Source organism: Hydra vulgaris, chromosome 13 (assembly GCF_038396675.1).
Source record: "Hydra vulgaris chromosome 13, alternate assembly HydraT2T_AEP".
NCBI classification, from domain to species: domain Eukaryota; kingdom Metazoa; phylum Cnidaria; class Hydrozoa; order Anthoathecata; family Hydridae; genus Hydra; species Hydra vulgaris.
The window spans coordinates 11,149,263-11,163,041 of record NC_088932.1 but is presented as its reverse complement, the minus strand read 5'-3'; the positions used below and the strand labels follow the sequence as shown (position 1 = coordinate 11,163,041).

The 13,779-nt window shown below is 27.7% G+C and overlaps 1 protein-coding gene across 1 annotated transcript in view; it reads left to right on the top strand.

Moving 5' to 3' along the window:
* LOC100203594 (centrosomal protein of 120 kDa) overlaps positions 1-13,164 on the top strand; it is a 53,079-nt gene extending 39,915 nt beyond the window's left edge. Inside the window, exons 16-21 of the mRNA XM_065815416.1 lie at positions 3,071-3,169; positions 6,292-6,531; positions 6,611-6,802; positions 6,881-6,936; positions 12,526-12,768; positions 12,852-13,164. Of these exons, the coding sequence (XP_065671488.1) occupies positions 3,071-3,169; positions 6,292-6,531; positions 6,611-6,802; positions 6,881-6,936; positions 12,526-12,760 (822 nt within the window). The 3' untranslated portion in view covers positions 12,761-12,768; positions 12,852-13,164. The remainder of the gene's footprint in view (positions 1-3,070; positions 3,170-6,291; positions 6,532-6,610; positions 6,803-6,880; positions 6,937-12,525; positions 12,769-12,851) is intronic.
* The last annotated feature ends 615 nt before the right edge of the window (positions 13,165-13,779 follow it).

The following is a 13,779-nucleotide window of genomic DNA, read 5'->3' as shown; positions in this document are numbered from 1 at the left end:
AGCAAAATATAGAGTTTTCTTCCAAAAATAAGGTAACGCAGTTTTTTTTGACAAATAAAAGCTCAGCTGCACTACCTGCCAAAAAGTGAAAACACTTGGCATTTAAGTCGGGAATAAAATATCTAAAGAATGGTTTAGTTGTGAAATTTTTTATCATGGCAAATATAGAAAGCAACAGCTGAGTTTGGTGTGTTAGAAAATATTTGGTCACAAAGAATCTGGACATCAAGATGCAGTAAAGATGGTAGAAGAGACTAATATGAGACTCTTATGAACCATATTTTAAAGACTTTAACGCTTAAGAAAGTTGTAACAACATAATTTAAAATTTTTTAAACTGCATTTAAGATTGCAATAAAATAAGAAAAAAATTATTGCAGAAGTCATAAAATCAAAGAGTAAGGTGCAAAGAGTAAGAGTTAAGAGTGTTGTGTAAAAGGCAGTGGAAAGAATTCATAAGTCAATTTATTTTTCGGATTTAGTGGAACATGAAAGCATGTCTAAAGGAGAATTTGGTCAAATTTTTCATAAACGATGGGTGTCACCTAGGTTCCATTCAGTTTTTTGGGGTATAGGAAAATTATAAAGCTTTGGTGAATCATTTTGAAGAAGCAATGGTTAATTCTAAAAGAGACAAAAATGAAAAATTCACACGTACAGAGTTTTTAATTGATTTAAATCTGATGTGTGATGCTCTCCAAGAATTATTGAATTGAGTTTAGGCCTCCTAAACCACAACACTCTATCTGCAAAAAGCAAATCAAAAATCTAAAGCACTTGTGCAAGTATTCAAATAAAGAAGGAAAAAAATGGTGGTCTCTAATACAAATTTGCTTCAGTTTTTGCACAAATTCTCTGCTTTCATGGAGTTTTACTCCACAATAAAAGTCAAAAAATGACTTGTGTATTGATCCATAAGTCTTTAATATTAAGTAAAAAAGTCGATTGAGAAAAAATTTCTTTTCTCAATCGACTTTCTTAGTTTAATATTATGGAAAAGTTTTTAGAGCATGCAAGTACAGATATAGTAAACAAATGAGATTTTGGTGAATAACGAGCCAAGCAAGAATGAAATTTAGTTGATGTAACTAGATGTAACTCCTTTGAGTAGAGTATCAGGAGTAAAATAATGCTAAACGTGATAAAGACTGTGATTATCTTTTTCCGGATATTTCCGGAATTGGGGACATGTTTTCTAGATATCCAAAACGTTTTCCATACATACAAGTTAGGTATATATTTTTGTAATATTATTGTTTTTTAAGCTTTTTCACTCATCACTCATACAAAAATTAAGAAAAGTTAGAAAAAAAAATGAAAGCAAAAGAAAAATAAAGAGGAATATAAGGGAAAAAATATTCCAGATTTTTTCCGTATATTTTGCCCAAATAATTTTCTCGAATTTCAAATTATGACCTGGATGATCTATGTAAAGAGAAGCAACCCTAGTGGATGCCAATTTAGCAATCAATTGTATATATGGTTTCCATGAAAGGTCAATAGTAAATAATCTAAGAAGGCGTAAAATGTGAAGAAGGAACTAGGATTATCTTAGGGTAAGAGTTAGCTAAAAATTAATAAAAGGTGTTTGGACAGATGCAAATCAATTGTTAATATGGTTTTTGAAATCAATAGAATGAAAACCTGAAAATTATGGATACATTTCAGTAATACAATATACACTTTTATTTATTTTATTTACATGAATATAAAATAATAGTAAAGCTTGAGTAACTTTGCATTGAGTTTAAAACCATGACACATAGGTTTTACTACTCATTACTATTTACAATAACTCCATTGTTTTCATTCCATTAGTTTCATACATTTCAATAATACAATATACTCTTATTTATTTTCATAACATGAATATAAAGTAATAGTACAAGCCTCAGAGGGAGTAAATAAGTGTGAGAGCAGAGAAAAGCTCTCCTAAAATGAACACTGAGAGCCATGCAAGCTCTAAACAGCTTTTTATGAGAACTTTTTTGTGTTAGCTATCTGATTATTTATAAAAAATTATTAAATACAAAATTTGATTTCATTATCGTTACAAGCATTTGCTTGTAACATTAATGTTACAAGAAAATATAATATATATAATGAAAAAATAATAAATATGATAAATAGTTGGACAAACAAAAGCTATAGAAGTTTTTACTGCTTATAAAAAATATTTTATATTTTCTTACTATAATTGAATGTATAGCTAAAATATAATCTCGAGCACTACCAAAAAAGTTAGTGGCTGTTACACAAAAATAAATTGCATTTTGAGAGCAAAAAAAGTCAATTTGAAACTTGAACTTTATTTATGTAGTTTGCACAAGAATTATTAATTTTTCTAATCAATATCTAAAAGTAAACAAAAAAAGAAAATGGTTTATATTTATGATAAAATTATAATTTTGCAATAGCCGTAAATTACTCACATAAACCACTTTAGGGGAGTGTGGGAGTGTTAGCTCTTCACAGCAGGAAGCAAGAGCTAAAAGCTCTCGCTTCCTGTCGAGGTCTGATAGTAATAAAAAATGGAATCTGCCTCAATATTATACATTTTCAAGTTATGAATCTAATCTATCTTAGATAATATTGATAAAAAGTTTTCTATGAAATTTGTGATCTAGAGAAACATACTCATATTATATATCTCTGATGGTTATATTTATGTCATTTATTTATTTTTATATGCATAATATATTCTTTTTATGTATCAGTAATTTAAATTGATTGATTTCTGATAGATAAGAATTCATTATGTAGAAAAATTTAAATAAATGAAAATAGTTGAAATAAGAACATGCATTATTGGACTTGTTAACAATAGTTTAGCTGCAAACAGTGGTGTGTATAATGGATTCCATTTTATATATATATATATATATATATATATATATATATATATATATATATATATATATATATATATATATATATATATATATATATATATATATATATATATATATATATGTTTCTGAGTTAAAGTTCAATTATATAAAAAAAATTATTATATTTATTTGTAATATTACTAATATTTGTAATAAAATTTCTTATTTAATTTAAAAAGACAATACAAGAAGTGGAAAGCCATCAAAAAGATTTGGAAAAGCGAGAAGTTGATTTAGCAAGTAAGGAGCGACTTTTAAAAGAGGATTATAATTTAAAGGTAACGTAATAAATCAAAAAATTAAATCTATTAAAAAATGACAAATGTTACATTCAAAAAAATATTACAATTGATGTTAAGAAAAATAAAGTTTGCTTTTTTTTTAATTTGGGTTACTTTTAAAGAAAAATATTTTAGAAAAAAAAATTTATCATTACTTTTTAAAAAAAAAGACATTTTTAAAGTAATTGCTGCGGCTTCACACTTTCTAAACTATTGAGAAAATGGAATTAAACTATCAACTTATTTAGAAATTTCTTTCTGAATATGTCTCAATCGTTTGATTGGTGCTCCTAAAATAATTTTTGTTACTCAGCGTGCCTAAATGTTTTGTAATGCTAAAAAGTCAAAAAATGAACATGCATTAATGCACTTGTTAAAAATACTTTCACTGCAAACAATAATGACTTTAATGGGTTCTATTAGAAAATAAATTTTTTTATAACTAAAATGTATTCAATATTATTACTGGAGTTTTAGAAAATTTTTAAAAATCTTCAACCAATGAGTTCAGCTGTTGAAAAGGTTCAAAAAAGAATTTTGGTGAAATAACTAAAATTGTTATAAAACTTTTTTACAGTATCAACTGATTTACTATTTTTTACTGGCCAATTGATAACTAATTTTGTTTCAACAAACACTTGAAGTAAAGAAATGGGCAATAAAATGGTTTGAGATTTAATCTCAAGTTGAGAATGAAATTGCCCATTTTTTAATTTTGAGCACCTTATAAATTGTTAGGCTGCATACTATTTGTTAGAACTTATAACAAGTTGTCAAATGACAAAGAGAGGTAAAAAGAGAGTATTTTCTTATTGCCTGACTTACTCTACTAGGAGTAAGAACTATTGTAATTGTAAGGCTGCAGTTAGAAAGAAGGGGAGTAGAAAAAAATAAGTATAAGTTTTATGAAAAGTTCTAGTTTTTTTTTGTTTACATAGTTATAAAATTAGGGAATTTATTTTATAGACACTCTAAAAATTGTTTAATGAATCTTGATCACAAATTAACCAATGGTAGTTTTTTTCAAAGTTTCCAGATAAAAATTGAAAGAAATATCTTTCAAAATTCAAACATTTTAGAATCTTAGAAAAAGTATGGCGTTGTACATCAAGAGAAAAAAATTATTTTCAGCTGGGATTCGAAGTCCTAAAAATTTTTACAGACACTGGACTCCAAATTTTTTTTTTATATATTTTTTGAGTCAATTAACTAGAGTTTTTAGGGATGAAATAGTCCCTAAAATACTAGAGTACATTACATAACGTTTTATGCTGTAAAAAATTAGAATTTATTTTTGGTTTCATTTCTTTGCTCAAAAAAAGAACTATTTCTTTAAAAAATATTAAATTCAAAAAATATTACGAATTTTGTTCTGACAACGTGCTCAGACACATTTAATAGACTTCAATTGCTACACTTGTAAAATGATACTTTCTAACTGTGTTTAAAATTAAAACTATTTTATCAGTAAAGCCATATCTGTTAGTGCAAACAATATTAGAAAAACGCATTAGAAAAATACTTGCTTTTACTTGAGCATAAATGCAGGCATCGAATCTCGAACCTTTGACCTCTTGATTCTGAGCCAGAACTCTTACTACGGCGCCATGGCTGCAGTAGGTTTAAATATGTATCTAACTGTTTGCTAAACAAATTTAAATTATTAAACTTATACTGATACAAAACTTAAAAAATCCTAACAATCTATATGACGGGTGAGACTCCCCACTCCTTATAAAAGTTGGGACTCCTGGACTCCGACTTAAAAATGTTCTTCTCCAAGGCAGCAGCAAACATTAGCATCCTTTGTTTTTCACAGTAAAAGTCTAGTTAGAAGCTGCGTTTCATACAAGCTTTCTAAGTTTCATACAAGCTTCTTAACTTTTTTACAAGCTTCTATTTCTTGACGGTTAATTATTGACATGATATTATAACATATGACATTATATTAGTTGGAACTAGTCTGAACTTTTTATCAATACTGTAACTTATTGGAATAAGTTATAGTATACTGTCTATTGTGGATTATCTCTGTATTTTAAAGAGCAACATAATGATTAGGTGAACAGCCAGAATTCACTTCTTTTTTTTTTTCTTTTTCTTAAATTTGAAATTTTACAAAGATTAAGAGGAATGCTGCAAAAGCAAAAAATAAAAAAGCTGAAGTAAAATTAAAGTTTGATTAAAACCTTCTTTTTTTTTTTTATTATCCATCCTAAACGATTTTGAACCAGCCTAAATGGAAAAACTGTTTAATATTTGAAAAAAAAACATTTTTTTTTTATATTATGTGTAGTTTAAAAATAATTGAATTTAATTAAAATTTCAATTATAACAATAAATTATTTATAAATGTAAGTTATAATAGCTTAGAAAATGTATAATTACCTCTTTAAATTTTTGGAGTTGTGTATACCAAAGGATACCTCTAAATTTTTGGAGTTTTTCTTTTACATTGTGGATACCTCTTTAAATTTTTGGAGTTCTGGATACCAAAAACTATTTTGGTATCCAGGAACTCCAAAAATTTTACGAAGCTTATGGACCACTTTGAGAGAAAAAATTTTTACTTTCAGGTTAGAGTTGCAATAAAATTTTGAGCATGTAGTCTTTATGTATAATTGCAAAAAGGACTCCAAGATAACAAATAATAGGTCTGTATGACCTATCAATAAATAGTCATAAAATCTCATAAACTTTTTTCTTATTGCAGATCATAAGTCACACTTTTAGAATTCTTAGACACCAGAGACCAAGAAAAAATAGAGATTTAAAGTTGGGGTCTTTTTGGGATTCCGCATCCCTGCTTATTTTAACAACTTTGTTTTGCCAACCTAAATTATCTATGTCAAATTTTTTTTTTTAAGTTTTTAAGTTTATTTTTAATTATAAAAGCTAATGGCTTTAATTGTAAAGGTTAATGACTTTATTTATAAAGTTTAATGACTTTATTTATAATAAATTATAAAGGCTAATGACTTTAATTATAAATGTTAATGACTTTAATTATAATAAATTATAAAGGCTAATGATTTTAATTATAAAGGTAATGACTTTAATTATAATAAATTATAAAGGCTAATGACTAATTATAAAGGCTAATGGCTTTAATTATAAAGGCTAATGAAATGCAAGAAGCTTCGAAGAGACTCAAAGAACAATGCCAACATCAAATCTATTTAGAGCAGTTGCATTACAGTGAAATTGAAGAGAAATATAAAAAAGTAGTTGAACAGTTACATGAAGCAGAAAATAAATTAAAGGAAAGAGAAAATGATATATATCGACTTAAGGAAAGCATGCTAAGTAGACCAGAAGTAAAGTTACAATCAGAAATGCACTTGTTGCTTTTGGAGAAGGTAAATTTATATACTTATAGATATATACATAATTTTTAATTTGTTTATCTTGCAAATTACTTTATTCTTAAAATGACAGAATGAACTTGAACGAAAAATTGAAGCTGTTTCAAAATCAAAAGTGCATTACAAGCAACAATGGGGTAGAGCACTGCGTGAACTAGCTAGACTCAAGACAGGTGAGCAGGAAGCTGCTAAGGTAAGGCTAAAGAGACAACATGATGAACTTGAGCATATGAAATTAAGATATCTCGCTGCAGAAGAAAATAAGGTAGCTTTGTTTTTTTATTGTTTGCTATTTCTTTTTTCATTAGCATATGAAATCAGAATAAAGAATATTTTTCAAAAGGTCATTGGAAAAGAAAGACAAGAATTGAATCTAGCCAAAGTAGAGATAACGAAAAAGTAAAATCATTGTTATTAGTTAACTATTTATAAATTTTAACATTTATTAGTTAACTATTTATAAATTTTAACATCATAGGCTAGATAATTAATATAATTATGGATAATTGACATAAGTAGATGATTAACATAACTAAAAGTAAAATCATTGTTATTAGTTAATTATTTGATGAATTTTTAACAAAATGCTGATTAGACAACAATTAATATAATTAATAATATAATAACATAATTAATAACTTAATTTAATAAATAATTAATAATTAATCTGTCAATATTCATAAAAAATAAAGTCAATTTATTAAAATAATAAAAGATAAATAGTTTGGGGATTTGTTTTCAAGAGAGGAAAAAAAAAAAAAAGTGAAATTTTTTTTTGTTAGTCACAACAGACAGAGCTGAATTTTTGTAATCTATGTGCATTTTAATTTTTTAAATTTATATTTATATTATAAATCATTTAAAAAAAAATCATTAATATCATTAAATCTATCTCTTACATATCATTGAAGTTAAATAATATTTTAAATTTTTACAGTTTTATTTTGCGATTATTTTCAAAGTTATACTTTTTGTTATATTTGCAGGTATGAGAAAGTTACAGTTAATTTTTAATACAGTTGTTTTTTAATAAAATGCTAGCTGATATATTATAAGTTTATAATTACATATTGCTTAAAATAATAAAATTGATACTTTTAAGTGTACAACATCAACTTTAAGTAAATTTGAAAGCTAAATTTTTTATTTAAGCTGCTCTTAGGTAAAAGAACCTTTTTTTTTTTTACAAAAAAAAAAAAAAAAGACTTTTTTATCACATAGAATCTTATACATCTTATACTATCTTCATCTTTCTGAACTTGACCACAAAAGTCCCTCAAATATAAGACAAAATTAATGAACAGTACAAAATAAATAACAAGTCCATCATCATTACATTAGAATAAAACTAAATACTTGTCGTATTTAGAATCTTATACATTTTATACTATAAATCCGTCATCATTAACTTTAAAATCAAACTAAATACTTGTCGTATTAGAAGGAGGGTTAATCGAATCAATTTTTATTTTATTATATAGTATACAATTAGAGGTATTGAAATTGCATTTCAATACCTCTAATTGTATACTATATAATAAAATAACACAAGAAATAAAAAAGTCTTGAATAAAAAGTATTTTAGAGTTACCCTTAAGACCCTTTTGTTAATATATATCAAGTTAATATATATCGTTAATATATATATTGAGTAATTACTGATCTCGAGTTAAAATATATTAAGTTAATATATATCGAGTTAATATATTGAGTAACCACTGATCTTGAGTTGACATATATCGAGTTACCACTGATCTTGAGTTAATATATGTTATTTGAGCACATCAATTGAGTATAGTTCAGATGGTGTTGAATCTATTTGTGTTAAAACCTATGCACAGCATTTTTCATTTAGTTAGATTAAAGAACTTTTTTTTAAACCCAATACTTTGAAAAAAAAATCTTTTTTTCTTCAAAATTTGGTGACCCTGTAAATGTTTAAGGGGTAATTTCTCAAAAATCCACCTTATAGTTTGTCACTTACATTAATAAGCAAATAAGGATGTAGCGGAAATTCTGTCCACAATATCTACAAATAAAGTATTCCAACGTACTTATGAATTTATCTCTTTATTTGTATATCTTATAGTTGATATTGAGTGATGTCATAATATTATTTGGAAAAAACTGTGACCATCTAAATATATTGTGAAAACAAACTGTCGCTTTTGATGAGAGATAAAAAAATATGCAATACTTTAGCTGACACATATTCTACAAATATCCTACCTTACTGAATACTTGCTACACTTTAGCTACCATTTGAACTTAAAAAAATGGTAAGCTGGAGGCAATTAATTATAGTGTAATATAGTGTAATATAGTATAGTGTAAAATAAATGTAGTGTCAAAAATGTTTGGAGTAGATCAAGTGAAGCCTGTAATCTCTCCAGTCATTTCTGAATTTTTCTAAATCCAGAAATGACTGGAGAGATTACAGGATTAGACATAGATTTGATTTTAAAATTTTTTTAAAAATGTCAGTTTCTGGCCATGATATTGATTGTTAAATTTAAAAAACTTTATTCTAAAACTAAAACTTTGTATCTAGATATTTGTGGTACTTTTAGTGCATTGTTACATGCCTGTACCAATGTAAGTTTGTCACCATTAACTTACTAAAATCTTACTAAATACCTGTCGTAATACAAGGATGGTTGATAGAATTGATAGCACTTTTAAAAAATTGCATTTCAATACCTCCTTGAATTTGAAAGTAGTCCTGGAAAGCCCTGGATTTTTTTAATTCTGTAAAATCCTGGAATAGTCCTAGAAAATGGGATAATATTTTATATTTCCATAAATCATAAAATATAGGCTGTTGATATATATTTTTTCAATTAGTATTTAGTTATCGAACTGTTGTATAGTTTTAAATAATTTTTAAAGGATGAAATATTAGAGATTCTAAATTCTTTTTGGCTCCTAAAATGTTTACTTTTTTTTTTTTTCCAGATAAAATAATTAGAAAAAATACCTAAAAACCAATACTACCTAAAATACCTTAAAATACCTAAAAATAAATGTATTTTTAAATTAAAATGGCTTGTTGGCAATATAAATATTGGTTACGTAAAAAAATAAAACTTGTTGTGATTTACAGTTATTGTCTAAAGATATCAATATTGTTAACATGGGAGAAGCTGCATTAACTTCCCAAATGAAAGGTAAAAACCACATAGAGAGATCTCCTTCTGTTAATAATCATTGATGCCAACTGCTCCTAACACTGTTCAATTTAATGAGTATATGTCATAATGCTCAAATAAACCAGAACACCAAAAAAAAATAACTGATAAAATGCTAATAAATACATCTACACTTGAAGCGCTCAATAATCTTATGACTACGCAGACACTCATGCACACATTAATTCGGAAGCTCCACGGTGCACATCTGATCAGCGCTCGCTGACTATGTGCTCGGATCTTAAATCTCACTCCATAAGACATCATTCCACACCAGCACGGGGCAGGAGTTCTTTTGGCTAAGAGTGATGGCTTGTGGCCTACGGTGACTAATGTGTGCATTCAATCAATTGAAATCCATTCTCTAGGTCTTACGTCTGGTTCTGATGTGCTAGCCCATAAGCACAAGGAGTGAGTGTGTTTAGCTTTCTATTCACCCAATTTGAAAGTGGGCGAAAACATAACAAGACCATACTAGGCGACCAAACGGTACATACTAATGCAGTATATCAAATGTTTGTTCTTTTTTTGATTATTTGCTTTTGAGTTACCCAAATGAGAGAGTTACAAGGGTGAGCGATTATCAATTTAGACTGATCCAGACGACTAGACATAACTAACATGTGCACCACACTATCACATCTGTAGATATTTTTAGTCTCAGTCACTATTTTTTTGTGGCACACCTCACCACGTATTATACTTTTCTATTTTTTTTTTTTATTATTTAGTTATCTTTTATTTTTCTATTTTTTATTTTTGTTTTATATTAATGAATTTAAATATTTTATTTTGCTTGTAAGTTATTAGTTCTTGTAGCTTAGTGGATAGTGCAACGCTTATGGTGTCTGCGGTTTGTGGTTCGATGCGAGTCTGTTTCTTTTGGTCAAATTTATTTTGTGTGTATATACAAGCATTTTATCGAATCATTTCATGTCAATTATTATCAATTTTGATTATTATGTATTAGACCACCGTCCCCTCCGACATAACACAGATAACTTTACTATACACGCCATTAAGGGTTACAACAAAGCTTATTATCTCTAAATTCTAAAGAAGCGGGCTAACTCTCTACTCACCTAATTACGGGTGTACATATACTTATAGAGACACTGTGCTTATGAACCACCCTTAGCTTATCACCTACAACGCTAAATCATTTTCTCTCAAATTAATAATTTTCTAGAACAACGAATCTATCTTCACACCATCTGAGGAACAAAGAAGATTCATTCCAATTACAATGAAAGATTTGTTCGATATGCATAACATCCGAGGATCATTTCACAATAAGATAAATGTGAAAAAACCAAGAGCCACCACGGAAATGATTAATCAAATGATCACAAACAAATCACAAAAAAACCACGACCTCACTGAAGCGGAGGGGCAAGTATTAAATAGAGGGTTAGGATTTACACAAAACAACCAATACGTTCCGGAAAGGATGTTCAAAGATGCAATATCAAAAAGAAAAAGGAATATGCTACTTAGAGTTCATTTTAAAGATAATGAAGGACTTCCCCAACGGATACCAATAAAAAGGAGACACGACACAGTTTGGAACTCTCCTGCATCCTACAATGCAAATTTAAATCTTTTCTTTGAAAGGATTGAGAGTGAAATGGACATGGTGCTAAATGATAGAACGAAAATAACACACCCTAACCTAATGAAAAACATGAAAGAAGCGATCACGTCACTAAAAAGTCACAAAAGCGATCACGTCACAAAATACATAAACCTGGAATTCCTCTACGACTTATTGTATCTGCTTGCGATGGTCCCACAGACCACCTTTCATACTTTGTAACTAAGTTCACACAATCACTAGTCGAAACACTTCCTTCATATTTCAGAGACTCCACACAGTTTCTCCACATGCTCCATAATCAACCACTACCGCCTCACAAGTATATCTTTGTCACCGCCAACGTTACCTCCCTGTACACTAACATACCCTATAAAGATGGTGAAGAAGGAATCAAACTACTTTTTAATAACACACCACATGACCTGGAGTTCTGAGGATTCAAATGATGAGTTTTCTGATAATTGAATTTAAATTTCATTGTATAATTTTATTAATGCTTGCTTTTTAAAATTTTTTTTTATAAATATCCCCCTAATTTCTAAGTCATTAAACCCTAGGTAATTATAGAACAATAAAACTATATTCTATAAAACAACGAAATATTATTTATTTCAACCATTCATGACCAGAACAATCAAATTGTAGAAGAAAATGTTTTTGCCCAACTAGCTTGTATTAGAGGTAGTTTTAAATTTTTGAAAAAAAATTACAGACGCATTTTTTTATTCATAATTTACCTCACTATGTAAGTAAAGTAATTCTTTGCAATAAGGTTGTCGGGAATGAATCACCATTATATGCCCGTTTCAGGAGTAAAACTTGACTTCATGTTTCGATTTCTGTGAAATGCTTTCAATTTTTATTTATTTAAGAACCATTAATTTAGCTGCGATTTTATTGAAGAGCAATTTTTAGAAGATTACATTAGATTCTATATCTTATAGTTTTGATGAGTTCATGGTGTATTATCTGTTGTTCTTTATCATTAAGCAAAATATTTGTAGAAACCATCATTTTTAATATTGTTAACTTATCGGTTTTAGTTAAAAATCTCATTTACTTAAATAAAATTAAAAAAAAAGAAGTTTAGAATAAGGCTTGCGTAGTCAAGAATCTAAAAATTACCAATCAGTAAGGAATGACATTTGGGTTCTCTGAAAAATATAATCAATGAAATTTTATCAGGTTTTTTTTTAAATTTAGGCTTGAAGAGCTTGAGATGGTTCGCAACCAAAGTAATTTAAATAGACATCGCATTAATGATTGTTGTGATGAAAATAGAAACTTAGAAGGAAATTATGGCACCGAAAAATCAAGAATTGCAAAATTAATCGACGAACGAGATACATTATTACAAACTGGAGTTTACACAGCAGAAGATCGTGTTATTAACGAACTTGATAAAGAAATACAGCATTTAATTTCTGCTTATCGTTAATCTTATAGGTAATTAATTAGAACTTATTTGTTTTTTTCACGATATCGAGACTATTGAATGCGCGTGATGTAATTGTATTTCTTTCCTTCAGACGGTGCGGTCAACGTGAATGGTAGTTTATCGATAGCGAATGAACTCAATAAATAAGCTGTTAATTGAAGTGTTTCGACGTGATTAGACGGTACCACTGAAGAGTCCTGTTAAAAGGTACAATAAACGAAAACGCGTACTAATAGTACTTATAATAAAAAGGAAGAAACGTTGATAGTTTTTCCAAAATCCCCACGGTGCATGTTGCTTTCATGTAAATATCAGTCTCATTTTACCTTGAATTAACATTATATTATTTGTTATACAAACGTATATTAGAACATGTTAATTGAAAATTAATTTATTATTTTAAATCTTTTTTCTTTTTTTGCTAAACATTAATTATTTTATAAATAGATTTCCAAAAGTGGGTATTTACTGCAATATATACAGTATCGGACAAAACATGGTGGACAAACTCAAATTTAGAACAAAAGTTGATCAAAAACTAAAAAAAACTAGTAAAACAATTGAACATATTATTTTTTATGTAGTTTATTATGTTGTTAACAAAACTTAAAAGTTTTGAATCATACTAAAAATCACTAAAAAAGTTTTAAAACACATTTTCCCTAACAAACTACATTTTTCTTTGGACAAAACAAGGTGGACATTCAAAAAATCGACTGAAAATTCAAAAAAATTCAAAAATTAACTTATTATTTTTCAAAAAACTTCAAAAGTTAACTTAATATTTGGTAGGACCTCCTTTACTTTTAATTACTTCTTTCATTCTTCGGGGCATAGAAGCAATTAATGAGTCAACAATTCTCATATCAATCTCTCGCCAGGCCTTCTCGATTTGTTCAAATAATTCCTCACTGGTCTTCAGATTTGCACGCTCAATCTTATTGTCAATTATTTCCCACAAATTTTCTATGGGATTCAAGTCAGGGCTTTGTGCAGGCCACTCCATTATGGTGATGTTC